The 24779-nt window shown below is 44.2% G+C and overlaps 1 protein-coding gene across 5 annotated transcripts in view; it reads right to left on the bottom strand.

Annotated features, from left to right (window-relative positions):
- NUP205 (nucleoporin 205) overlaps positions 1–24779 on the bottom strand; it is a 1504202-nt gene that overhangs the window by 1007453 nt on the left and 471970 nt on the right. For all 5 annotated transcript variants that reach the window (XR_004540594.1, XM_033957880.1, XM_033957883.1 and 2 more), the window contains exon 13: positions 19998–20180. Coding sequence is in view for 4 of the 5 variants with exons in the window: in XM_033957880.1 (XP_033813771.1) it covers positions 19998–20180 (183 nt within the window). In the remaining variant the exon portion in view is untranslated. The remainder of the gene's footprint in view (positions 1–19997; positions 20181–24779) is intronic.

Here is a 24779-nt window from a genome sequence, read left to right as displayed (position 1 = left end):
ACAAAATAGAGCAGAGATTATTTACATTGTCCAATTTGACACGGACAAGAGGACATGAAATGAAGCTAAGGGGGGACAAGTTCAGGACTAATATCAGGAAGTTCTGCTTCACACAGAGAGTGGTTGACATCTGGAATACTCTCCCAGGGGAGATTATTGCGGAATCGACAGTCCTAGGCTTCAAAAGCAAACTAGATGCATATCTCCTTGAGAGAGGCATATAAAGATATGGTTGGCTATAAAATAAGCCAGGTGTATACCTGGCAGGGCCTCCGCGTGTGCGGATCGCCGGACTTGATGGACCGAAGGTCTGATCCGGAGATGGCGCTTCTTATGTTCTTATGATCGTTCTTCAACTTGACAAGAGTATTCAGAATGAGAGGGAATGGATGGAATGCATTCAGAAAAAGATTTGTCCATTCCAGTAGAAAAGCATCTGCCTCAAGGCGATGAGGAGAATATATCCTAGAGCAGAACTGAGGCAGTTTGTGGTTGTGGGGAGATGCAAAAAGATTTATCTGAGGTATTCCCCACTGCAAAAAAAATGTGATGAAGAGGCGAGGAATTGAGTGTCCATTCGTGAGGTTGCAGAAGATTACTCAATTTGTCCTCCAAACAGGTTTTCGCCCCTGGGATGTAGACAGTTTTGAGGAAGATGTTCTGGATGATTGCCCAGTCACAAACCTTCAGAGCTTCTTGACAAAGGGAGAGAGATCCCGTCCCCCCTGTTTGTTGACATAGTACATGGCGACTTGGCAGTCCGTCCGAATGAGGACTACCTGGTCGTGAAGAAGATGTTGAAAAGCTTTGAGAGCATTGAATATCGCTCTGAGATTCAACAGATTGATGTGACACTGAATATCCGTACTAGTCCAGTGGCCTTGAGTACAGAGACTATCGAGATGAACTCAAGCGTAGGTCGAGGAATCTGTTGTGAGGACCTTCCCTTGGGGGGGGCGTTTGAAACAGCAAGCCTCTGGAGAGATTGGAAGAGAGCATCCACCAGCGGAGAGACTGTCTCAACGAAGGAGTTACTGTAATGTGTGAAGAGAGTGGTTCGCAAGTCTGCGTTTAAATATTAAACGATATGTTTATATACATGTTTTTTTTATCTTATTAATGTTGGATCTCGCTTAGTAAAACTAAATAAGCAATTCATCAAACTAAAATAAAACTTGAAACTTGAGATGCCAGGGCCCACTGAGGAATTCTGAGGTGAAGTCTGGCAAAAGGCGTCACATGCACTGTGGAGGCCTTGTAACCTAGTAGTGCCATCATGTGTCTCACTGAGATTGAAGAGCAGGAAGATACAGCATGACAGAGTTAAAGAAGAGCTTCCAGACGTTGTTGAGGAAGGAATGCTCTGAGTTGGATAGTGTCCAGAACAGCTCCGATGAACTGTAGATTCTGAGAGGGCTGAAGATGGGATTTGGAAAATTTGATTTTGAATCCCAAGCTTTGTAGGAACCACGTAGTCCGTTGGGTCGCTACAATAACCTGCTGAGATGTTGAATCTATGATGAGCCTGTTGTCTAGGTAGGAGAACCAACTGAAGACCATGGTTCCTTAGAGCTGCTGCTACCACCACCAGGCACTTGGTGAAAACTCTGGGAGATGAATCTAAGCCAAAGGGTAGCATTCTGTATTGATAATGTAGATTCCCCACCCGAAATCTGAGATACTGACTGAAGGTCAGATAAATGGGGATCTAAGCCTCCTTGAGATCCAGAGTACATAATCTAGAAGGGGGTAAAGGGTCGCCAGGGACAACATGCAAAATTTTCTTTGACTATAAATTTGTTGAGAGCCCTCAGATCCAAAATAGTAACATAGTAGATGACAGCAGACCAAACGGTCCATCCAGTCTGCCCAACCTGATTCAATTTAAATTTTAAAAATTTTTTTCTTCTTAGCTATTTCTGGGCAAGAATCCAAAGCTCTACCCGGTACTGTGCTTGGGTTCCAACTGCCGAAATCTCCATTAAAACCTACTCCATCCCATCTAAACCCTCCCAGCCATTGAAGCCCTCTCCAGCCCATCCTCACCCAAGGCCATATAGACACAGTACTGGCCTTAGTTCAAAATTTAACATTATTTTTTGATTCTAGACCCTCTGTGTTCATCCCATGCTTCTTTGAACTCAGTCACCATTTTCCTCTCCATCATCTCTCTCAGGAGCGCATTCCAGGCATCCACCACCTTCTCCATAAAGTAGAATTTCCTAACATTGCTCTTGAATCTATCTCCCCTCAACCTCAAATTATGTCCTTTGGTTTTACCATTCTTTTTTCTCTGGAAAAGATTTTGTTCTACGTTAATACCCTTCAAGTATTTGAACGTCTGAATCATATCTTCCCTGTCCCTCCTTTCCTCTAGGGTAGGGGTAGGAAACTCCGGTCCTCGAGAGCCGTATTCCAGTCGGGTTTTCAGGATTTCCCCAATGAATATGCATTGAAAACAGTGCATGCAAATAGATCTCATGCATATTCATAGGTGAAAACCCGACTAGAATACGGCTCTCGAGGACCGGAGATCCCTGCTCTAGGGTATACATATTCAGGGCTTCCATTCTCTCATCATACGTCTTCTGGCGCAAGCCTCCTATCATTTTTATTGCCCTCCTCTGGACCGCTTCAAGTCTTCTTACGTCCTTCGCCAGATACGGTCTCCAAAATTGAACACAATACTCCAAGTGGGGCCTTACCAATGACCTGTACAGAGGCATCAACACCTTCTTCCTTCTACTGGCTATGCCTCTCTTTATACAGCCCAGCATCCTTCTGGCAGCAGCCACTGCCTTAAAAAAAAAAAAAAAAAAAAAAAAAAAAAACCACAACACACAACAAACAAATCCAACAAAATCTGCAGTACAGTAGGCAAGAGCAAAAAACAAGAAAAAACTGCAGATCAAAATGTACAAGATGCAGACTATGTTTATTTGTACCAAATATTAATACAGTTATTGATATCATCTTACTACAAACCAAGGGACCCAACAAGGTCCATGTTTCAGAGAACACACCTTCTTCGGACACTGTCACCCCAAGATCCGTGCATATCAGCTTCTCACCTCCCAGCATATACAATTCCTTCCGATTATTAATCCCCAAATGCATTACTCTGCATTTCTTTGCATTGAATTTTACTTGCCAGGCATTAGACCATTCCTCTAAATTTTGCAGATCCCTTTTTCATATTTTCCACTCCCACTTCGATGTCTACTCTGTTACAAATCTTGGTATCATCTTCAAAAAGGTACACTTTTCCTTCTAACCCTTCAGCAATGTCACTCACAAACATTTTGAACAGGATCGGCCCCAGCACCGAACCCTGAGGGACTCCACTATTCACCTTTCCTTCCTCCGAGCGACTTCCATTAACCACCACCCTCTGACGTCTGTCCGACAGCCAGTTTCTAACCCAGTTCACCACTTTGAATCCTAACTTCAGCCCTTCAAGTTTGTTCAACAGCCTCCTATAAGGAACCGTATCAAAGGCTTTGCTGAAATCTAAGTAAATTACATCTAGCTGCTAGATTCTAGCATATGTCCTTGATCCAGCTCTCTGGTCAACCAATCAAAAAATTCAATCAGATTCATTTGGCACGATTTACCTTTTGTAAAGCCATGTTGCCTCAGATCCTGTAACCCATTAGATTCAAGGTAGTACACTATCCTTTCTTTCAGCAACACTTCCATTATTTTTCCAACAACTGAAGTGAGGCTCACCGGCTTGTAGTTTCCTGCTTCATCCCTGTGACCACTTTTGTGAATATGGACCACATCCGCTCTCCTCCAATCCCCAAGAACCACTCCCGTCTCCAGAGATTTGATGAACAAGTCTTGACAAACACCTAACCCTGGAAAACCACACAAACCTACTGTTTAAAAAATGTATTTCGGTCCTCTGGAAACTTCGCACTATTAAAAAATTCTTTGATGAAAAGTCCTTCCGTTTACTAGTACAATCATCCATCTTAAGCACCCTAGATTACTGTAACATCATATACCTAGGAGCTTATAAAAAGAACCTCAACAAGCTGAGATTAATTCAGAACACCGCGATCCAACTAATCCACAGTTTAAAAAAATGGGAACACATTTCCCCTTATTATCAGAAACGCCACTGGTTACCTGCAGAATCCAGAGTCCTCTTCAAGTTTGCTTGTTTTTGCTACAAAGCTGTCTTTGGGATTCTTCCAGCTTACCTAATCTCCCAGTTCTCCCCCAACGAGTCCAACAAGAGCACTCGCAGAACAAACCTATTTAATTACCCCTCCTTGAAATCTTAACAATACAAAAAGTTTCTAGATAGAATGTTATCATTCCAGGCAGCTAGGCTGAACACATGGCTTGGAAAGCCCATACTTGAGGCCACTACATACGCAGACTTTAGAAAATCCCTGAAAATCGACTGTTTAACAAATTCTAAATTCCTATACCCAACTCTTCCTCGCCACGACCCTTCCACCTCGCCCCCTAATTCCAAGGCCCGAAAAGCACAGTTACTTACCGTAACAGGTGTTATCCAGGGACAGCAGGCAGATATTCTTGACTGATGGGTGACGGCACCGACGGAGCCCCGGTACGGACAATTTTAGAGTGATTGCACTCTAAGAACTTTAGAAAGTTCTAGCTAGGCCGCACCGCGCGTGCGCGAGTGCCTTCCCGCCCGACAGAGGCGCGCGGTCCCCAGTTAGGATAAGCCAGCTAAGAAGCCAACCCGGGGAGGTGGGTGGGACGCAAGAATATCTGCCTGCTGTCCCTGGATAACACCTGTTACGGTAAGTAACTGTGCTTTATCCCAGGACAAGCAGGCAGCATATTCTTGACTGATGGGTGACCTCCAAGCTAACAAAAAGAGGGATGGAGGGAAGGTTGGCCATTAAGAAAACAAATTTTGTAAAACAGATTGGCCGAAGTGTCCATCCCATCTGGAGAATGCATCCAGACAATAGTGAGATGTAAAAGTATGAACTGAGGACCAAGTAGCAGCCTTGCAGATTTCCTCAATAGGAGTGGAACGGAGGAAAGCTACAGACGCTGCCATAGCTCTAATTTTGTGGCCCGTGACAGAATCTTCCAGTGTCAGGCCCGACTGAGCATAACAGAATGAAACGCAAGCAGCAAGCCAATTGGACAGAGTGCGTTTAGATACAGGATGACCCAACTTGTTAGGATCAAAGGACAAAAACAGTTGAGGAGATGATCTGTGAGGTTTGGTGCGATCAAGATAGTAAGCCAGAGCACGTTTACAATCCAAGGTATGCAAAGCCTGTTCACCTGGATTAGAATGAGGCTTTGGGAAAAAAACAGGTAGAACGATGGATTGGTTAAGATGAAATTCAGACACAACCTTAGGAAGGAACTTTGGATGTGTACGGAGAACAACCTTATCATGGTGAATAACAGTGAAAGGTGGATCCGCCACCAGTGCATGGAGCTCACTGACCCTCCTGGCAGAAGTGAGAGCTATTAGAAAGACTACTTTCCAAGTTAGAAACTTAAAATGCGTTGTGGCCAATGGCTCGAAAGGAGGCTTCATTAACGCAGAAAGAATCACATTAAGATCCCATACAACAGGAGGGGCCTTAAGAGGTGGTTTCACATTGAAAAGGCCCTTCATGAACCTTGAAACTAAGGGATGAGCTGAGAGGGGTTTTCCATGAATCGGCTCATGAAAAGCTGCAATGGCACTAAGGTGGACCCTTATCGAAGAGGATTTAAGACCAGAGTCAGATAAGGACAACAGATAGTCCAACACCAGTCCCACTGCTGTAGACATGGGATTATGGTGATGCAACAGGCACCAGGAAGAAAACCGAGACCACTTTTGTTGGTAACATTGAAGAGTAGACGGTTTCCTGGAGGCATCAATAATAGAACGGACAGGCTGAGAAAGGAGAGCATGAGCTGAAGTCAGCCCGAGAGATACCAAGCTGTCAGGTGCAGAGACTGTAAGTTGGGATGAAGAAGCGTTTGCTGATGCTGTGTAAGTAGCGAAGGAAACAGAGGAAGAGGTATGGGTTCCCTGGAACTGAGTTGAAGTAGAAGGGAAAACCAATGCTGTCTGGGCCACTGTGGAGCGATGAGAATCATGGTGGCTTGTTCCCTCTTGAGCTTGAATAACGTGCGCAGCATGAGCGGAAGAGGAGGGAATGCATAAAGGAAGAGATCGGTCCAATCCAGGAGAAATGCATCGGGTTGCAGACGGTGAGGAGAGTAAAGTCTGGAGCAAAACAGGGGCAGTTGATGGTTGTGGGGAGCTGCAAAAAGATCCACTTGAGATGTGCCCCATTGAGAGAAAACGGACTGGAGAGTCGAGGAGTCGAGAGTCCATTCGTGAGGTTGAAGAATTCTGCTGAGATTGTCTGCTAAGCAATTCTGTTCCCCCTGTATGTAGACTGCTTTCAGGAATAGGTGACGAGCAGTCGCCCATTGTTGATGTAGTACATTGCAACTTGGTTGTCTGTGCAAATGAGAAGAACCTGAGGAAAAAGAAGATGTTGAAAAGCTTTGAGGGCGTAAAACATCGCTCTGAGTTCCAGGAAATTGATGTGGTGTTTCTTTTTCTGGGCGGTCCAAAACCCCTGAGTTTGGAACTCGTTCAAGTGAGCTCCCCATGCATAGGGGGAGGAATCTGTGGTGATGACCAGTTGATGAGGAGGTAGATGGAACAGCAGACCTCTGGATAGATTTGAGGATGTCAACCACCAAAGAAGCGACTGTCGAAGAGACGAGGTCACAGATATGTGCTGTGAGCAAGGATCCGTCGCTTGGGACCACTGGGTCGCTAAGGTCCATTGAGGAGTACGCAGGTGGAGACGTGCGAAGGGTGTGACATGTACCGTGGAGGCCATGTGTCCCAAAAGCACCATCATGTGATTTGCAGAGATGGAAGTTTGCTGGAACACCTGATGACAGAGATGAAGGATGGTGTGAAGGCGGTTTGGAGGAAGAAATGCCCTCATCTGAATAGTATCCAGAATGGCTCCAATGAATTGAAGTCGCTGAGTTGGAATGAGGTGCGACTTGGGTAGATTGATTTCGAACCCCAACAGTCGAAGGAAGTAAATGGTCTGATTGGTGGCTATGTGAACGGACTGAGGAGAAGAAGCCTTGATGAGCCAGTCGTCCAGATAAGGGAAGACTTGAAAGTTGTGGGAGCGGAGATAAGCTGCGACCACAATCAGACATTTGGTGAATACCCTGGGAGAGGAGGCTAGGCCGAAGGGTAGCACCTTGTATTGGTAATGATGTTGATTGACAAGAAAGCGAAGATATTGTCTGGACATCAGATGAATTGGAATGTGAGTATACGCCTCCTTGAGATCGAGGGAACATAGCCAGTCTTCCTGAGAGAGAAGAGGGTATAGGGTGGCAAGAGATAACATCTTGAACTTCTCCTTGACCAGACATTTGTTGAGATCCCTGAGATCTAATATTGGTCTGAGATCTCCGGTTTTTTTGGGTACAAGAAAGTACCGGGAATAAAATCCCAGGCCTTGCTGGTCCAGAGGAACTGGTTCGATGGCATTGAGAAGAAGGAGGGATTGAACCTCCTGAGCGAGGAGGAGGGACTGAGCCTTGTTGGAAGCAGACTCTTTTGGCAGACTTACAGGTGGAGGAGTCTGAAAGTTTAGGGAGTAGCCGTGGGCGATGATAGCAAGTACCCACTGGTCGGAGGTGATTGCTTCCCAGCGAGACAGAAAAACTTGTAGTCGACCTCCTATGGGCTGAGGTAGAGGACATGAGGGAGGAAGACTGGCAATGTCCTGGAGAAGGGAGTCAAAAGGGCTGTGTCGGCTTAGTCTGAGGAGCCGGCTTTACAGTAGGCTGTTGTTGCTGACGGGCCTGTTGCTGCTGCTGACGCTGTCTGCGAGGTTGAGGGGGATGAGGTTGAGCCGGTCGAGCAGAAAACCTCCTTTGATATGAGGATTGTTGCCTGAATGGACGAGGAGGCGGAGGTTTTTTCTTGTTTTTCAACAAGGTGTCCCATCTAGTTTCATGGGCGGAGAGCTTTTGTGTGGTGGTATCCATGGACTCCCCAAAACAGCTCATCCCCTAGGCAAGGCGCATTGGCAAGTCGGTCCTGATGGTTTATATCCAGGTCTGAGACCCGTAGCCATGCCAACCTTCTCATTGCTACGGACATAGCAGTAGCTCGTGATGTCAGTTCAAAAGTATCATAAATTGAACGGACCATAAACTTCCTGAGTTGCAAAAGACTAGAGGTACATTGCTGAAAAGCAGGAAGTTTACGGTCCGGAATATACTTTTGAAAAGAGGTCACCTGTTGGATGAGATGCTTCAGGTAAAATGAGAAGTGAAATGCGTAATTACCTGAACGGTTGGCCAACATCGCATTTTGGTAAAGGCGTTTCCCAAATTTGTCCATGGCCTTTCCTTCTCTGCCAGGAGGGACAGAGGCATATACACTGGCTCCTGCAGATTTCTTGAGGGTTGACTCTACCAACAAAGATTCGTGGGGAAGTTGGTGCTTGTCAAACCCTGGAATAGGAATAACTTTATACAGAGATTCCAGTTTTCTTGGAGCTCCTGGAATTGTCAAAGGAGTTTCCAGATTCTTATAAAAAGTTTCCCTCAAGATGTCATGGAGGGGTAACTTTAAAAACTATTTAGGAGGTTGGTCAAAATCCAAAGCATCCAGAAATGCCTTGGATTTTTTAGAATCAGACTCCAATGTAATAGAAAGGGTGTCTGACATTTCCCTTAAAAATTTTGTGAAGGAGGAGTGCTCTGGCTTAGCAGCAGTATCCTGCACCGATGGTTCATCCTCATCAGATGTGTAATCTTCCTCGGTACCGAGGGGATCATCTGAGTCGTCCCACAAGTCAGGGTCCCGTACCGATTGGAAACGGCCCTGGGAAAGTGGAGTAGATGTTTCGGTGTGCTTAGTCTTGCGTACCGATTTACCTGAACGGGTGGAGACGGTACCTGGAGAATGCAGTACGGTACGGGGTTCAGAGAACGGTACCGGGTCCGAGACCATAGGGGTAGTACGCCGCTTCGGTTCCGCTGACAGAACAGGCATGGATATAGATTTGTGCGGTGCCGAAACAGTCGATGTCGATAAAAGAGGCTGATCGACAGACGGCACCGAAGGCTCAGTCGGTACCGATACTGGAAGGTTCGGAGTTAATAGAGCCGGGAGCAACTGTTGGAGTTGCTGCTTAAGCTGGACCTGGAGGATAGAGGCGATGCGCTCATCCAACGTTGGTCCCGATGGCACCGGTATCGGTTTTTTCTTGCTCGGTACCTTTGGTGCCGCTTGACGCTCCGGTGAAGTCGATGCCGATGACGAGGCAGTGACTTCAATGGGAGCGGAGCGTTTACGAGGCCGGCGCTCAGTCTGCAGGACTTGGCTCACTGCATGCTCAACTGGCGGGCATAGGACAGTAGGGGAAGGCTTCTTAGCCGGCTTACCTACCGGAGTCGACACCGGCGATGCATCTTGCGGTGCCGAGGCAGTCGGAGTCGATTTGGAGGAAGTCGTCGACGTTGATACCGGTGCAACTTCCATAGCGGTACCGAAAAGGATCCGCTGCTGAATTTCACGATTTTTTAAAGTTCTTTTTTGTAAAGAACTACAGCGGGTACAGGTTTCAGCCCTATGGTCCGGACCCAGACACTGGAGGCACCACTTGTGCGGGTCGGAGAGGGAGATAGGGCGGGCACACCGCTGACACTTTTTGAAACCCGGTGACGGGGGCATGAAGGGAAAAACTGCTGTAGCAAAATCGAAGCCCGAGGCTTCGATGGTGCCAACAGGCCTCGCCGGGGCAGATTAATAAAAAAATGAAAAATAGAACGTTTTTTTTTTTTTTTTACACAAACGGTAAAGGAAAATTAAAGAAATAAATTATGAAGAAAAAAATACGCGCGAGCGGGAAGGCAAGTGAAAAGTTAGAAAAAACTTCCAACAGCCGTTGGAAACACGCGTCTTCTTAGCTCCGCGGAATTAAGAAAACTGGGGACCGCGTGCCTCTGTCGGGCGGGAAGGCACTCGCGCACGCGCGGTGCGGCCTAGCTAGAACTTTCTAAAGTTCTTAGAGTGCAATCACTCTAAAATTGTCCGTACCGGGGCTCCGTCGGTGCCGTCACCCATCAGTCAAGAATATGCTGCCTGCTTGTCCTGGGATAACTAATTATACTTTCCACCTTGAATCTCATGTACTGACATAATGTATCTTTATTGTAACCCATCTGCACCCCATGTACTGACAAAACGTATCTTTATTGTAACCCATGTACTGACTAAATGTATCTTTATTGTAACCCATGTACTGACTAAATGTATCTTTATGGTAACCCACCTGTGTCCCATACACTGACAAAATGCACCTTGATAGTAAACCACTTGTATTGTAACCCACTTGTATCCTATGTACTGACAAAATATACCTTTACTGTAACCCACTTGTATCCCATGTACTGACAAAATGAATCTTTAATGTAAACCACTTGCATCCCATGTACTGTCAAATGTATCTTTATTGTAAACCGCTTCGAACTTCACGGTATAGCGGTATAAGAAATAAATTATTATTATTATTATTATTATTTAATAGGACTCGCCAGAATCTCTCTGAGCTCCTTTAGTATCCTGGGATGGATCCTGTCTGGTCTCATCGCTTTGTCCACCTTCAGTTTTTCAAGTTGCTCATAAACACTCTCCTCCGTGAACGGCGCAGAATCTACTCCATTTTCTCGTGTAACTTTGCCAGACAATCTCTGTCCTTCTCCAGGATTTTCTTCTGTGAACACAGAACAGAAGTACCGCCTAGAACTCTTCGGGGTATGACGGTATACAAAAATAAAGTTATTATTATTATTGTTTAGCATATTTGCTTTTTCCACATCACTCTCAACATATCGGTTTCCAGCATCTTTTAGTTTAGCAATTCCATTTTTCATCTTCCTCCTTTCACTAATATATCAGAAAAAATTTTTGTCTCCCTTTTTTACATTTTTAGCCATTTGTTCTTCCGCCTGTGCTTTCACCAGACATATCTCTCTCTTGGCTTCTTTCAGTTTCACCCTGTAGTCCTTTCTGCACTCCTCTTCTTGGGTTTTTTTATATTTCAAGAATGCCAACCAACTATTTCGCCTTTATTTTCTCTGCCACTAGTTTGGAGAACCATATCGGTTTCCTTTTTCTCTTGTTTTTATTTATTTCACTGCACAACAAAGTTTTTGCTTCCTGAACACTGCTGGGTGTTTCTTATAGAATTTTGGGTGCTGATCATGAATATTACATCAAAAATTACCCATCACGTACCATTTCAGAGAAATCTTCAATTTTGTCGTGATTTTTTCTTATATTTGGATGCAAACAATTTTTTCTCCCATAAGTGTCTTATCAACAACGGTTTGTGCCGCCTGGGTATGTCCATGCATAAAATCTAGCCAGGTTGGAAGCTGTTTTATGGAAGATGACATCCTGGGCATGTCTGGGCAGGTCTGAACGAGCTTGCGCTGTCTCACCATGCTATAATGGTGGCTTCCATACACCGATCCTGCTCATTTGGTTAATATAGATAGTCCGTGTGTGTATATAGTATCAGTATAGTAAAGTATAGTAGTATAGTAGCTGTAGCAATATAACAGTAAGTAAGCTTGATGCTATAGACGTTTTGGTGTCGGGCAATATGTCTCGTCGGTGTCGTAACAGCCGCGACACATTCTGCTATATCTGTGGGGAATATACACTTACGCCTCAGAGACGTTCGATGACTGCCCTTGTAAAGAAAGCCTATCATCTGTATTTTGGCTGCAAAATAGGTGATCAAGACAAGCAATGGGCGTCTCACATTTGCTGTGCGACATGTGCTGTTAGTCTGAGAGCCTGGCTCAGAGGTACTCGAAAGACGATGCCATTTGCTGTTCCGATGATATGGCGAGAACAGAAAGACCATGTGACGGACTGTTATTTCTGTTTGACTAATGTGTCTGGTTTCTCTGCCAAAAACAAGAAGTCAATTGAATATCCTAATCTGCCTTCAGCAATGAGACCCATGCCACATGATGACAGTCTTCCAGTTCCGAAACCACCAGAGGATTGGACCTTAGACGAACCAGATGAAGAAACTGCAGTGCAGGGTTCTAACAGTGACATTGACCCGGATTTTGAACCATCCTCATCAGGCGATCCACATCTGATAACACAGTCCGAATTGAACGATTTGGTCAGAGATTTGGGTCTGTCAAAAGCAAAAGCTGAGCTGCTAGGTTCGAGACTGCAGGAATGGTGTTTGCTATCACCAGGTACGAAAATTTCTGTGTTTCGAGACCGGCATCATGATATAACCAAATTTTTTGCACAAGTCGACAGTCTCTGTTTCTGTTGTGACATTGAAGGATTGTTCTCGGTCTTTGGTTGTGATCACAACCCGGAAGAGTGGCGTCTTTTCATTGATTCGTCAATGTTAAGCCTGAAAGCTGTTCTGTTGCACAATGGCAACGTTTATCCTTCAGTACCTGTTGGCTATGCAGCACATATGAAAGAAACATATGAGAATATGGAAATGTTACTAAAGTATGTCCAGTATACCAGGTATAACTGGAATATCTGTGGAGACCTCAAAGTCGTTGCTCTGTTACTAGGACTGCAGCTTGGCTATACAAAGTACTGCTGTTTCATCTGCGAATGGGACAGCCGAGACAGAGAGTCGCACTATTCTAGAAAGAACTGGCCACTCCGTAAAAAGTTAGTTCCAGGACAGAAAAATGTAGCACATGAATCGCTTGTTGACCCGACAAAGATATTTTTGCCTCCTCTTCACATTAAACTGGGACTCATGAAGAATTTTGTGAAAGCAATGAACAAGGAAGGGGAAGGTTTTCGTTATTTAAGACAGATGTTCCCAAGAATAACTGATGCCAAGATCAAAGAGGGTATTTTTGTTGGCCCCCAGATCAGACATGTTATGAGTGACAAGCGATTTGAAGATCTGTTAGTTGGGCCGGAAAAAATTGGCTGGAAAGCCTTGAAAGACGTTGTTGACAATTTTCTGGGCAATTACAGAGCCCCAAACTACATTCAGCTGGTAGACAAACTTCTCAAAGCATACAAGAGAATGAAGTGCAATATGTCACTCAAGATTCATTTCCTCCATTCACACTTGGACTTCTTCCCCGCAAATCTCGGTGCTGTGAGTGACGAGCACGGTGAAAGGTTTCATCAAGACATAGCTACGATGGAGAAACGATACCAGGGCAATTGGAATCCGTCAATGCTTGCCGACTATTGTTGGATGCTACAACGTGATGCACCAGACACTGAATATAAAAGAAACTCGGGAGCAAAACACTTTTAATTCTGTTTCATTTAGTCGCTTGTGCGAAACGTAAACTTGACTATATATTTTATTGTCAGTAAACATAAAAATGTCTATTTCTCATAGTTCTTACGTGATGCAGTAAAACCAAAACCATATTTGAGCATACCAAGTTGGTACCTGTCATAATCACCAAAAACTTTTCAGGAATCAAGACTTAACCAAAAAATTGTTGTGCAGTGTTTTCTTCACATTTTTATTGCTCCTTTCAGCTTAGACCACTGTCTTTCCACTTCTCTTATGTCCTCCCATCCTAACAGCTCTTTCTTCAGGTACTCTCCCATTTCATTAAAGTCCGTACGTTTGAAATCTAGGACTAAGTATCGTGCGGCCGTGCTCCACTTTAGCCGTTATATCAAGCCAAACCATTTGATGATCGCTACTTCCCAGGTAAGCACCCACTCGAACATTAGAGATACTCTCTCCATTTGTGAGGACCAGATCCAATATCGCTTTTTCCCTCGTGGGTTCCATCACCATTTGTATGAGCAGAGCCTCTTGAAAGGCATCCACAAATCTCCCTACTTCTTTCCGATTCCACAGATGGAACATTCCAGTCCGCATCCGGCAGGTTAAAATCTCCCAACAGCAGCACCTTCTCTTTCCTTCCAAACGTTTGGATATCCACAATCAGATCCTTATCAATTTGGTGTTATTGATTCGGAGGTCTGTAGTCTACACTCACGTAGATAGAAGTTCCATCTTCTCTTTTCAGAGCAATCCATATCGCTTCTTCCTTTCCCCAGGTCCCTTGCATTTCAGTTGCTTGGATATTGATCTTTACATAGAGCGCTACCCCTCCACCTTTTTGACCATCTCTGCCTTCCTAAAAAGATTATATCCCGGTATGTTTGCATCCTATCCATGTGATTCACTGAACCATGTCTCTTTGATAGCGACAATATCTAGATCTGCTTCTAATATCAGGGCTTGCAGATCAAGAACTTTGTTGCTTAGACTGCGAGCATTTGTGGTCAATGCTTTCCAGCTATTTTTCAGTGGTAATCTTTTTCGTATAGATTTTTGTTTCGTTTCACTTTCCGTTGCAATGCTAAGAAATGAGTTGCAATCTTTACTACTATCACATCTTGTCTTTTGCCGGGGGTGGTTTCTATAATTGTCCTTCATACATATGCCACCCCCACCTTCTAGTTTAAATGCCTAGAAACATATTGTCTAAATTTCTCTGCAAAGTTTCTTTTTCCTGCTGTAATAATATGTAGCCCATCAATGCAATATAGCTTCTTGTCCTTCCATGTATTTCTCCATCCTATGTACCTGAAGCCTTCTTGATGACACCAGGCTTTGAGCCATCTATTAAAGTCCTCTGTGTTTTTCACTCTTTGCTCTCCCTTTCCATATGCAGGCAGTATTTCAGAAAAAGCTAAAGTCTTTACAAAAGGTTTCAAGCCCTCACCAAGCTCCTGAAAAGCTGCAAGTGTGGAGTTGTTGGCCAGGTCATTTGTTCCCAGATGGATAACAACATCAGTGTTAAAATCCTTAGTTTCTTCCTTAATTATAGTCAGTATTTGCCTGGAACTCCTGGTACCTGAGGATCTTGGAAGACATTTCACTATTTTGGTCTCCTTGCCTTGTGTTCCAAGGTTAATGCCTCTGATGATGGAATCCCCCAACAATAATAGTTTTCTGTTTTTGGCTTTTTTATTTGTGCTTATGGTGCACTTGTTCTCTTGAGTTACCTTCATTGGTTCCAGTCCCACCTCCCTTCCGTTTTCTTGAGTACTGCAGTGCACTAGTGGAGATAATATTAGTGAAGGTGGATGTTTCTGTGTTACATGTCGCAGTCTTCCCGAGCCTACTGTGACCCATTTATTCCTGGGCTGTTTTATTCTTTGAGGTAGAGGTGGTAAGTTGGTATGATTTTGTGGAGTGATGGAAGCTGCTTTAATTGTATTCAGTTCCTGTTTAAGTTTTCAGAGCTCCTCCTTAATACTAGCAAGTTGAAGATAGATGGGGCAAGCCTTAAGCCTCCAAATAGTGCGTCTTGGAATTAAAGCACCACAGAGATTGCATAGAATAAAGGTCATCTTGATTGGTTGTGAAGTGACTTGATTTGAGTAGTCCTGATTATTTGGGGCTCTATATATGAACAGAGGTCCCTGGGGTGGGTGGGACTATAAGTCTTACCCTTAGTCCTATGAAGAGGAAATAAGATTTAACAAAGGAAAGAGAAGGGTTTATTTTATTTTATGGGGTTTTTTTTTGTTTTTTAAGTAAGAAACAGGGAGGAGGAGAAGAGAAATTAAGCAGATATAATGCTGGAAAACAGTGAAAAGAGCAGAATATGAAATGCTGAGTAACTTAGCTTTTAGAACTTGTTCACAGCACTGTCCCAAAGATAATGCAGTTAACCTTAATAGTAAATCAAAGCCCCTCCCTTCTCCACCTAATCAGAAGACACAATGGCTGAAAACTAGTAAGTCAGAAATACAGGCTCTATACCAGATCATTGGCTACCCTAAAACACAGGATTTTAAACAGAAATGCAGGCTCTATTCCATCCTAATTCACAGGATTTTAAACAGAAATGCAGGCTCTATACCACCCTAAACCACAGGATTTTAAACAGAAATGCAGGCTCTATACTAGATCAGTGGCTACCTTAAAATACAGGATTTATAACAGGATTTTCCCTACTTTAGTCACCCTGTGCCACAGGCACCAGGATTTAATTAGAGTTAATATAAGTCTTACCCTTATTCCTATGAAGAGGAAGAGGAAATAAGATTTAACAGAGGAAAGAGAAGGGTTTATTTTTAAGATAGCCTGTTTCCATCGGAACTAGGAAGTAACGGGAGTAAAACCCCCTGCTCTGCTGTTACAAGGGAACTTCCTTGATGGCACAGAGACGAAGCAGAGCTTGAGCTTCCTGAAGAAGCAGAGTGGTCTGGAATGAATTGGAAGGATACTCTCTTGGAGGAAGCTCTGGTGGAACCTGAGTGAAATGAAGAGAGTATCCTTCCCTGATTACTGACAGCACCCAAAGGTCGGATATAATGGTCTCCCATTGGTGATAAAAATGATGGAGATGACCTCCTATGGGGGGAAGGAAGGACAGAGGCAGAACGATGGAGGTTATGCTACGTTTTAGACAGTCAAAAAGGCTGCAAAGCCTTAGGTGCAACAGAAGGCAGAGGTTTCTGTTGCTTCTGTTGCTGCGGTTTCTTAGAAGGTGCTCGTAGTGTAAGGAGCCACCCTTGGAGTATAACGCCTCTGGAAAACTGGAGGAGAGCGTGAAGATTTTACAGGAGCTGGCTTTGGTCTGACAATAGAAGCAAAAGATTTTTCATGTTCAGACAATTTCTCAGTGGTAGCCTCTATGGATTCATCAAAGAGGTCATTGCCCTCACAAGGAATGTTAGCCAGAGGGTCTTGAAGATTAGGGTCCATGTCAATGGTGCGAAGCCAGGCTAACCGGCGCATCACTACAGATAAAACAGTGGACCTAGCAGACAGTTCAAAGGCATCCTAAGATGACTGGAGAAGATGTAATCTGAGTTGTGACAGAGTAGCAGTGACTTCTTGGAATTCGAAATGCCTAAGTTGATCCAGGTTCTTCAGAAAGCCTGGAAGAATATCAATGAGGATCTTGAGATAAATAATGAAGACAAAATTGTAGTTGAGGACATCATAGCATTTTGATAAAGACGACGTCCAAACTTGTCCATAGTATTACCCTCTCTTCCAGGAGGAACTTCAGAATAGACCCTGGAAGGGTGAGTTCTTCTCAACGAGGACTCCACAAGGAGGGATTGGTGAGATAACAATGAATTCTCAAACCCTTTGCAATGTAGAGTTCTATACCTCGAGTCCAACTTGCCTGGAATAGCAGGTATAGCATAAGGAGTCTCCAGGCATTGTTTGAAAGTTTGAGACAAAAGCCGGTTAAGAGGGAGCTTAATTGACTCTGCAGGAGGTTGAGGTAGATGCATTTCCTCTAGATACTCCTTAGAGTATTTAGAACTAGCATCTAATTTAATTTCCAGGAAGACAAAGACAGCTATCTGCCAAGGCCCTGCCTCGAGAGGGGCTCGATGACCTTGAGGCGTCTCGAGTGGATAACAAAGGCGAAGTCTCTCTGGAGTAGTGGCAATCTAAAGACATATGGAGACTTGGAGGAGGCAATGGAAACAGCTGATTCCTCAGGGACTGGAAGTGGTGACCTCGATCTAGGAGTTGGAGGACTCAAAGAGCTGGAAGGTCTGCAATGAGGCCTAGACGAGGAAGGCTGCTCTTTTGAAGAAGACCTGCGCCTTGATGGATGCCTCGTTGAGGGCCTTGATCGACGACGAGAGTGGTGTCTGGAAGCAGGTCTCGAGTAGGATCGAGGAGACTTCGCCCTATGTTTGGAAACAGGCAATGCTGCTGGTGAATGCATAGGGCTAGAAGCTGTAGATCGAAACTCAGTGGTTTGGATCGAGGAATCTCGAAGCACTCCCAAAGACTCGGCTCCTTGTATGGAGTGTGCGGATTCCTGTCGAGACACTCGCAAAGAATCTACTCCTTGTGTAGAGAGTGTAGATGCCAGACCAGACACTCGCAAAGACTCGACTCCTTGCAAAGAGTGTGAAGCTTCATCTTGAGGAACAAGCAGGGACTCGACCTTGCAGGAGACTGCTGATTGCCCAGGCTGGTATACAGGAGGCAAAGTCGAGGAAGAGCTATATTTGCTCAGTAATTGAACAAATTACTGCTCTAACATGGTCTGGAGAGAAGCCTGCAAATGTAGATCTGTGTCTGAAACCAGACCACTTGCTGAGGCTAAAGGCTCCAAAGTGGCAGTGGAGATGTGCTTCGACTTGGAGGTCTTGGAGAGCTTGAGAACCACCGCCAGAACCTTCTGCTTAGGTATCTGACCCGAGGGAAACTCAGGGGAAGATAAAACAGATGTACTCGAGGCCAAAGACGATCCAAACGAGGATGATCTAATGAGACTCGAGGTCGGAGTCGTGGAAGCAGAAGGACCCTCGTGGAAGGTGGGACCGAGGCAGCACTTGAGGTCGAGGGTGTCACTGAAGAGTCCATCTTGAAGAGTTTTTCCACTAAAACCTGACGACGTTTAAGGGTTCGAGGTTGAAGAGTAGCACAGCATTCGCAAGACTTAAGACTATGGTCAGGCCCGAGGCACTTAAGGCACCAGCGGTGTGGGTCCGTGAGAGAAATCACACGCTGGCACTTGCTACACTTCTTGAAGCCCGTTACTGGCCGCTGCGAAGTCAAAGCCCACAGGCCAGTCGACGAAGAAAAATAAATTAAAGTCTTCTTTTTTTTTTGGGGGGGGGGGGGTGGAATAGAAAATAAAGAAAGTAATACAGCGATTCGTGACTAAAAAGAACACAAACCGCGGTGAGAGAAGGCATGAAGCGAACAAAGTTCAGTGCAAAGCATCAAAGTAGACTTCTCAGCTCTGCGTAAAACCGAGAACTGAGGAGACTCGCCCTGTGCAGGAAGGCACTCGCGCATGCGCGGTGCGGCTGACTTGAAACTTCTGAAGTTTTCTACATGCAAGTATGCTTGTGAGGCTGTCCACATCCGGGCTCCGTGTTTGATGTCACCTATATGTGAGAATAGGCTGCCTACTTGTCCTGGGATAATCTTCGCTTCCGCTTCTCTCCAAAGTATATTATTTACCTAGAAAAATTAAATCTCAAAGTCCTAACCAGCAGAATTTATCTGCTGATAGTTTGGATTTAACTAATTTCCTGGTGAGGTCAAAGACAGAGACTGAGACTCAGGTTTCTGCTACATTATTGGTACAGTTTGCAATTGATTTTGACAGGGAATGGATGCTTAACTTATTTTTCAAATATATATTCCTTTTTTTGTCTAATATAATAAGAATGTATCCAGATGCGTCTTGTCCTACCCAGAAGATAAGGAAACAGTTTCTTATTTTGAGACCCCAGGCACTTCAGTTGGGCGCAACTTTTGCTCTGAGATACCCTTGTGTTTTGATGTTTAAAGAAAACAGATATGTCTTCTATGAGCCACAGCAGTTATCAAAATTTATTTCAGCTAAAGGACAATGTATTTCTACTTCATGAGTCATGTTACAACCAGTTAGCTTGGAGAGGTAAAGTTCATAAGCCATTCAACCCATCTTTAGTTTTCCTTTGTAATATTTTCTTGATGTTAAATTCCAGCAATATGTCAGCTCTGTCTCTATATATGGTGGACTAACCATATCGTGCTGTTTAATTTAATTTTACTTTTTGCAACTGTTAAAAAAGTAATGGAATTCCATTACTCATTTCTGTTTGCAAGATGTTTTGACATGTTAAATGGTCAAAATGTTAAAATTGATAAATAAATAATTTTTTTAAAAAAAAAATAACGGTGGAATAGAAAATCTGGTTAACTTAACAATTTATTTATTATTGTACTTTTTATTGAATGATTCAGAAAAATATGTGCTTAATTAATGCTGGCAGCAATTCATGCTTTAGAACTAATAAATATTAACACACACACACACAACAAAAAATATCACCTATGACCAAGAATGGCGAGATAAGGCGAATGACTCGTCTAATGGCGAAATAAGGGCTGCAGAACCATGCCTCCCATAAGCTGAAGGTTTGGTACATCAAGTTTAAAATTTACATTTACTCTTACCTGTGTAAATTCCAGTGATTGCCAGAGTGAGGCTGCAATCTCTGGAGATTTTCCAAATGCTGTAAGAGTCCTCAGCAATTCTGCTTTAAGAATGGGAGGGATGCTGCACTGAAGTAGTCCAAGAATAATCACCACAGGGGTCCACTGTGGATGCTCACAAAGTGCTAAGCGGGCATTTTCACTCTGTAGAATGAAAGCATAACGAACACAACTCTATAAAAAATCAGCCTCATACTCCACTTTCCATTTGAGCAATTCAATAGCAAAGTCAGACAATTAGCACCAAAATTTTGGGAATCTTTTTCGATACTTTCTAACTTCGTAGGGCTTTAAACTAGGTAAGTTGGGGGAGGGTATATATTCACATTCCAGAGCAGTAAGAAACTACCTTGAGGAGGCGAGCCGCACCCACACTTCTGAGTCTAAGGTAAGTACGCAAACTACACACGATAATTTAGGAGCCACTCCAACTCGAAAGGGAATCTCTTCACAGGTATGGAAGGCTATGTATGTTAATGCACACAGTTTAGGCAATAAAATTCTGGAATTAGAGACGGAGATAATGAACGCCGACCTAGACGTGGTGGCAATATCCGAGACCTAGTTCACAGACTCACATGGGTGGGATATGGTTATACCAGGTTACAACCTACTTCGTCGTGACAGAGAGGGCAAGTTAGGAGGAGGGGTAGCACTATATACCAAGGAAAACATCAAAACTACCAGAATCACAGATGTTAGATACACTGGAGAATCCCTCTGGGTGAACCTGGCCAGAGGAAATGAAAAATGCCTATACCTTGGTGTGGTATACAGACCTCCAAGACAGCAGGAAGACAAAGACATGGAATTAATCGAAGACATAGAGAACATCACTCTGCGCGGGGACACAGTACTGTTAGGGGACTTCAACATGCCCGATGCAGACTGGAACACACTCTCCGCGACTACATGTGGCAGCAGAAGAATATTAACCTCAATAAAAGGTGCACGACTCAAACAAATGGTATTGGAGCCCACTAGAGACCAGGCGATACTGGACCTGGTACTCACCAACGGTGACAGCGTCTCGGAGGTTTCAGTAGGAGATATGCTGGCCTCTAGCGACCACAACATGGTATGGCTTAACCTCAAGAAAGGTTTCTCTAGACCAAACACAGCGACAAGGGTCCTCAACTTCAGAGGCACAGACTTCGACCACATGGGAGATTTTGTCCATCAGGAGCTGCATAACCAAGCAAAAACTGACAATGTGGAGGCTATGTGGTCAACTCTGAAATCCACCCTACATGAAGCAACTAACCGCTACATAAAAATAGTAAGCAAGTGTCAGAGAAACAAAAGACCCCAGTGGTTCAGTACCGGAACCTCGTTAAAGAGAAAAAAGAAGCATTTATCGCCTACAAACATTTAGGGAAGCGGGAGGTGAAAGAAGACTATCTGGACAGATCTAAAACTGTCAAAAAGGAAGTCAGAGAGGCCAAGCTCCGAATAGAAGAGAATCTAGCGCGGAACATTAAGAAAGGGGATAAATCCTTCTTTAGGTATATTAATGACAGAAAAAGAAACAAAGATGGGATAGAACGCCTTAGGCAATCGGACAGAAACTATGCAGAATCGGATTCTACTAAGGCAGAACTACTAAATGAATACTTCTGCTCAGTCTTCACCTGTGAGGCACCGGGAGCCGGTCCACAGTTACGGACAAGAGACAGCCAGAAAGACCCATTTCAAGACTTCGAGTTTACGCCCAGCAGCGTCACTGCGAACTTTCAAGACTCAAGGTAAACAAAGCCATGGGACCAGACAACCTACACCCCAGGGTGCTCAAAGAGTTGAGCGAAGTCCTCGCGGCACCTTTAGCCGTGCTCTTCAATCCTTCCCTACGCACGGGAAGAGTCCCCTTGGACTGGAAAACAGCTAACATTATTCCACTCCACAAAAAGGGCTGCAGGACAGAGGCGGCAAATTACAGACCAGTAAGCCTCACATCCATAGTGAGCAAACTCATGGAAACACTAATCAAGCAGAAACTTGACACAATCCTGGACGAAGAAAACCTACATGATCCCCACCAACACGGATTTACCAAGGGCAGGTCCTGCCAATCTAATCTGATTAGCTTCTTTGACTGGGTAACTAGACAACTGGACGCTTGGGAGTCCCTGGATATAGTATATTTGGACTTCAGCAAGGCTTTTGATAGCATCCCACAACGCAGGTTATTGAACAAGCTGAAATCGCTAGGATTAGGAGACACACTAACTGCATGGGTTAGGGATTGGCTGAGTGGTAAACTTCAGAGGGTGGTGGTAAACGGTACCCACTCCAGAACGTCAAATGTGACCAGTGGAGTGCCACAGGGCTCGGTCTTGGGCCCGATTCTATTCAACTTATTCATAGGAGATATGACCCAAGAGCTTAGAGGAAAAGTATTACTGTTCACCGACGCTGCCAAACTATCCAACTTAGTAGGTAATAGCACTTTGCCTCACAGTATGATGCAGGACCTACTACTACTGGAACAGTGGTCATCGACTTGGCAGCTAAGCTTCAATGCTAAAAAGTGTAAGGTAATGCACCTGGGTAAGAGAAATCCGTGCAGAACTTACACACTAGATGGTGAGATCTTGACTAGGACCACGGCAGAACGTGATTTAGGGGTAATCATTAGTGATGACATGAAGGCTGCCAATCAAGTAGAGAAGGCTTCCTCAAAGGCAAGGCAAATGATGGGTTGTATCCCTAGAGGTTTTGTTAGCAGGAGACCTGAAGTCATAATGCCATTGTACAGATCCATGGTGAGACCTCATTTGGAGTATTGTGTTCAATTCTGGAGACTACACTACCGGAAAGATGTGCTGAGAATTGAGTCGGTCCAGCGAATGGCCACCAGGATGGTCTTGGGGCTCAAGGATTTCACGTATGAGGAACGGCTAAATAAATTGCAGCTGTACTCACTTGAGGAACGAAGAGAGAGGGGAGACATGATTGAGACGTTTAAGTATATCACGGGTCATATCGAGGCAGAAGATGATGTCTTCTGTCTTATAGGACCCTCGAACACCAGAGGACATCCGCTGAACATCAGATGAGGGAAGTTTCATGGTGATTCCAGAAAGTACTTCTTCACTGAAAGAGTGGTCGATCATTGGCACAAACTCCCACTGCAGGTGATTGAGGCCAACAGCGTGTCAGACTTTAAAAGAAAATGGGATATTCATGTGGGATCTCTAGGGGAGTAAAGTCAGGGGGGTGGGTCATTAGAGTGGGCAGACTTGATGGGCTATGGCCCTTTTCTGCCGTCATTTTCTATGTTTCTATGTTTCAACACTAATAAAACCTTTTCTTTATAATACAACTGCAAATATGAAAACACAATTTCTAAAACAATAAGGTAAGTAAAAAACATTAAACTTAGCTATGCATAAAATGAAAGATTATGTTCTTACCTTTGATAATCTTTTTTCTTGTAAATTCACTTTATTCCGGGACCAGTGGGTTATTTCCATCCACCCGCCAGGATTTGTAGGAAGCCTCAAAACTTTAGAGGCTTTTACCACCTCCACCTCATACCTCATCACTGATCATGCTCTTCTGCTCATCAGCCAGTCTTAAAGCAGATAGGAACATCTGTAGAGGATAGCAACAAGAGAGAAAGAGGGGGTAACAAACCCACTGCCTGCAGTGGTTTTGTTCCTAGGAAAAGTGTAAAGTTTAGCCCAGTACAGAAGAGCTGACAGGTCAGTGCCCTGGAACTTGCAGGCGATGACTCTCTCTGGAATAGCCAGGATGAGACAGGGAAAGTTTGGCAGGAAAGTTTGCACTCTTGTATAGAGCCTTGAAATCCTGGCAGGAGACTTGTTCCTGAAATGCTTGCTGTTCCTTTAAAAAAGGAGCAGGGAAATCTGACTCCTGGCAGACGTAGCAGTTCTCTAGAGAACTGATTCACCTCTTCCCCCAGCCAGGCCGAGGGGGGTATGGTTTTGAGCTCCCTAAAATGGAAGCCAGTGAGAGAGTCAGGGAGAGAGGAAGTAGGAGCTGGGAAATGCTCAGCAGAAGAGGATGTTTGTTTTCCCAGCCAGACTATGAGAGGCTGGAGGACTGAGACAGGTGAATAATTTGGAAGTTATGGACTTTGAAGCAACAGAGAGTGTAACAGAACCTAGTATGGGATTCAAAGAAATCAATTGCTGTAAATGTGTGTATGTTGAATTGTGCCATTAACTCTCTGAGGAGTACATTATTTGAACTGTGTTTTTGTTTTGAATGTTTTGCCTAGAAGAAAGTGGCTTGTGCTGGTAAATTTTCCCTGCTTAGGAACTGTAATGTTTCTAAGCTAATGGGGGTTTTTGTCTTTTCAAAACTAGCTCAGAGAAAACATTTGGTTTTTCCTATTTTTGTTTTGCTGAGGTTTTGGCATTGAGGTACGTTTGAACAGCTAATTAGCAGCAGTGCAGCAGCTGTGCCTGGAAGCCATGCTGAAGGTTGAGCCAGCCTGTGTCTAAGAATTGTTCTTTCTATGATTACAAGTTGCTGGGCTGTAAGATTGAGAAGCTGATATTTGTACCTTTTGCTTCACTTATAACCAGAGACAGTTATTTAAGAACTCTTTGGGCAAAAGCTGCTTCCATGCAAGATCCCTTGATAAGCTTAAGTCTTTGCTACCAGGGGCAAGATACCTTGATAAAGTTAATCATTGCTATTAACTACCCTAAGAACCTGCCTGAAAGTATTGCTATACTGCACTTCTTTGTAACCCGTGTTTTTAACTGGCATAGG

The sequence above is a fragment of the Geotrypetes seraphini genome, chromosome 9 (assembly GCF_902459505.1).
Source record: "Geotrypetes seraphini chromosome 9, aGeoSer1.1, whole genome shotgun sequence".
NCBI classification, from domain to species: Eukaryota; Metazoa; Chordata; class Amphibia; order Gymnophiona; family Dermophiidae; genus Geotrypetes; species Geotrypetes seraphini.
The sequence above is the reverse complement of the archived record's forward strand: the minus strand, read 5'-3'. Positions and strand labels throughout refer to the sequence as shown.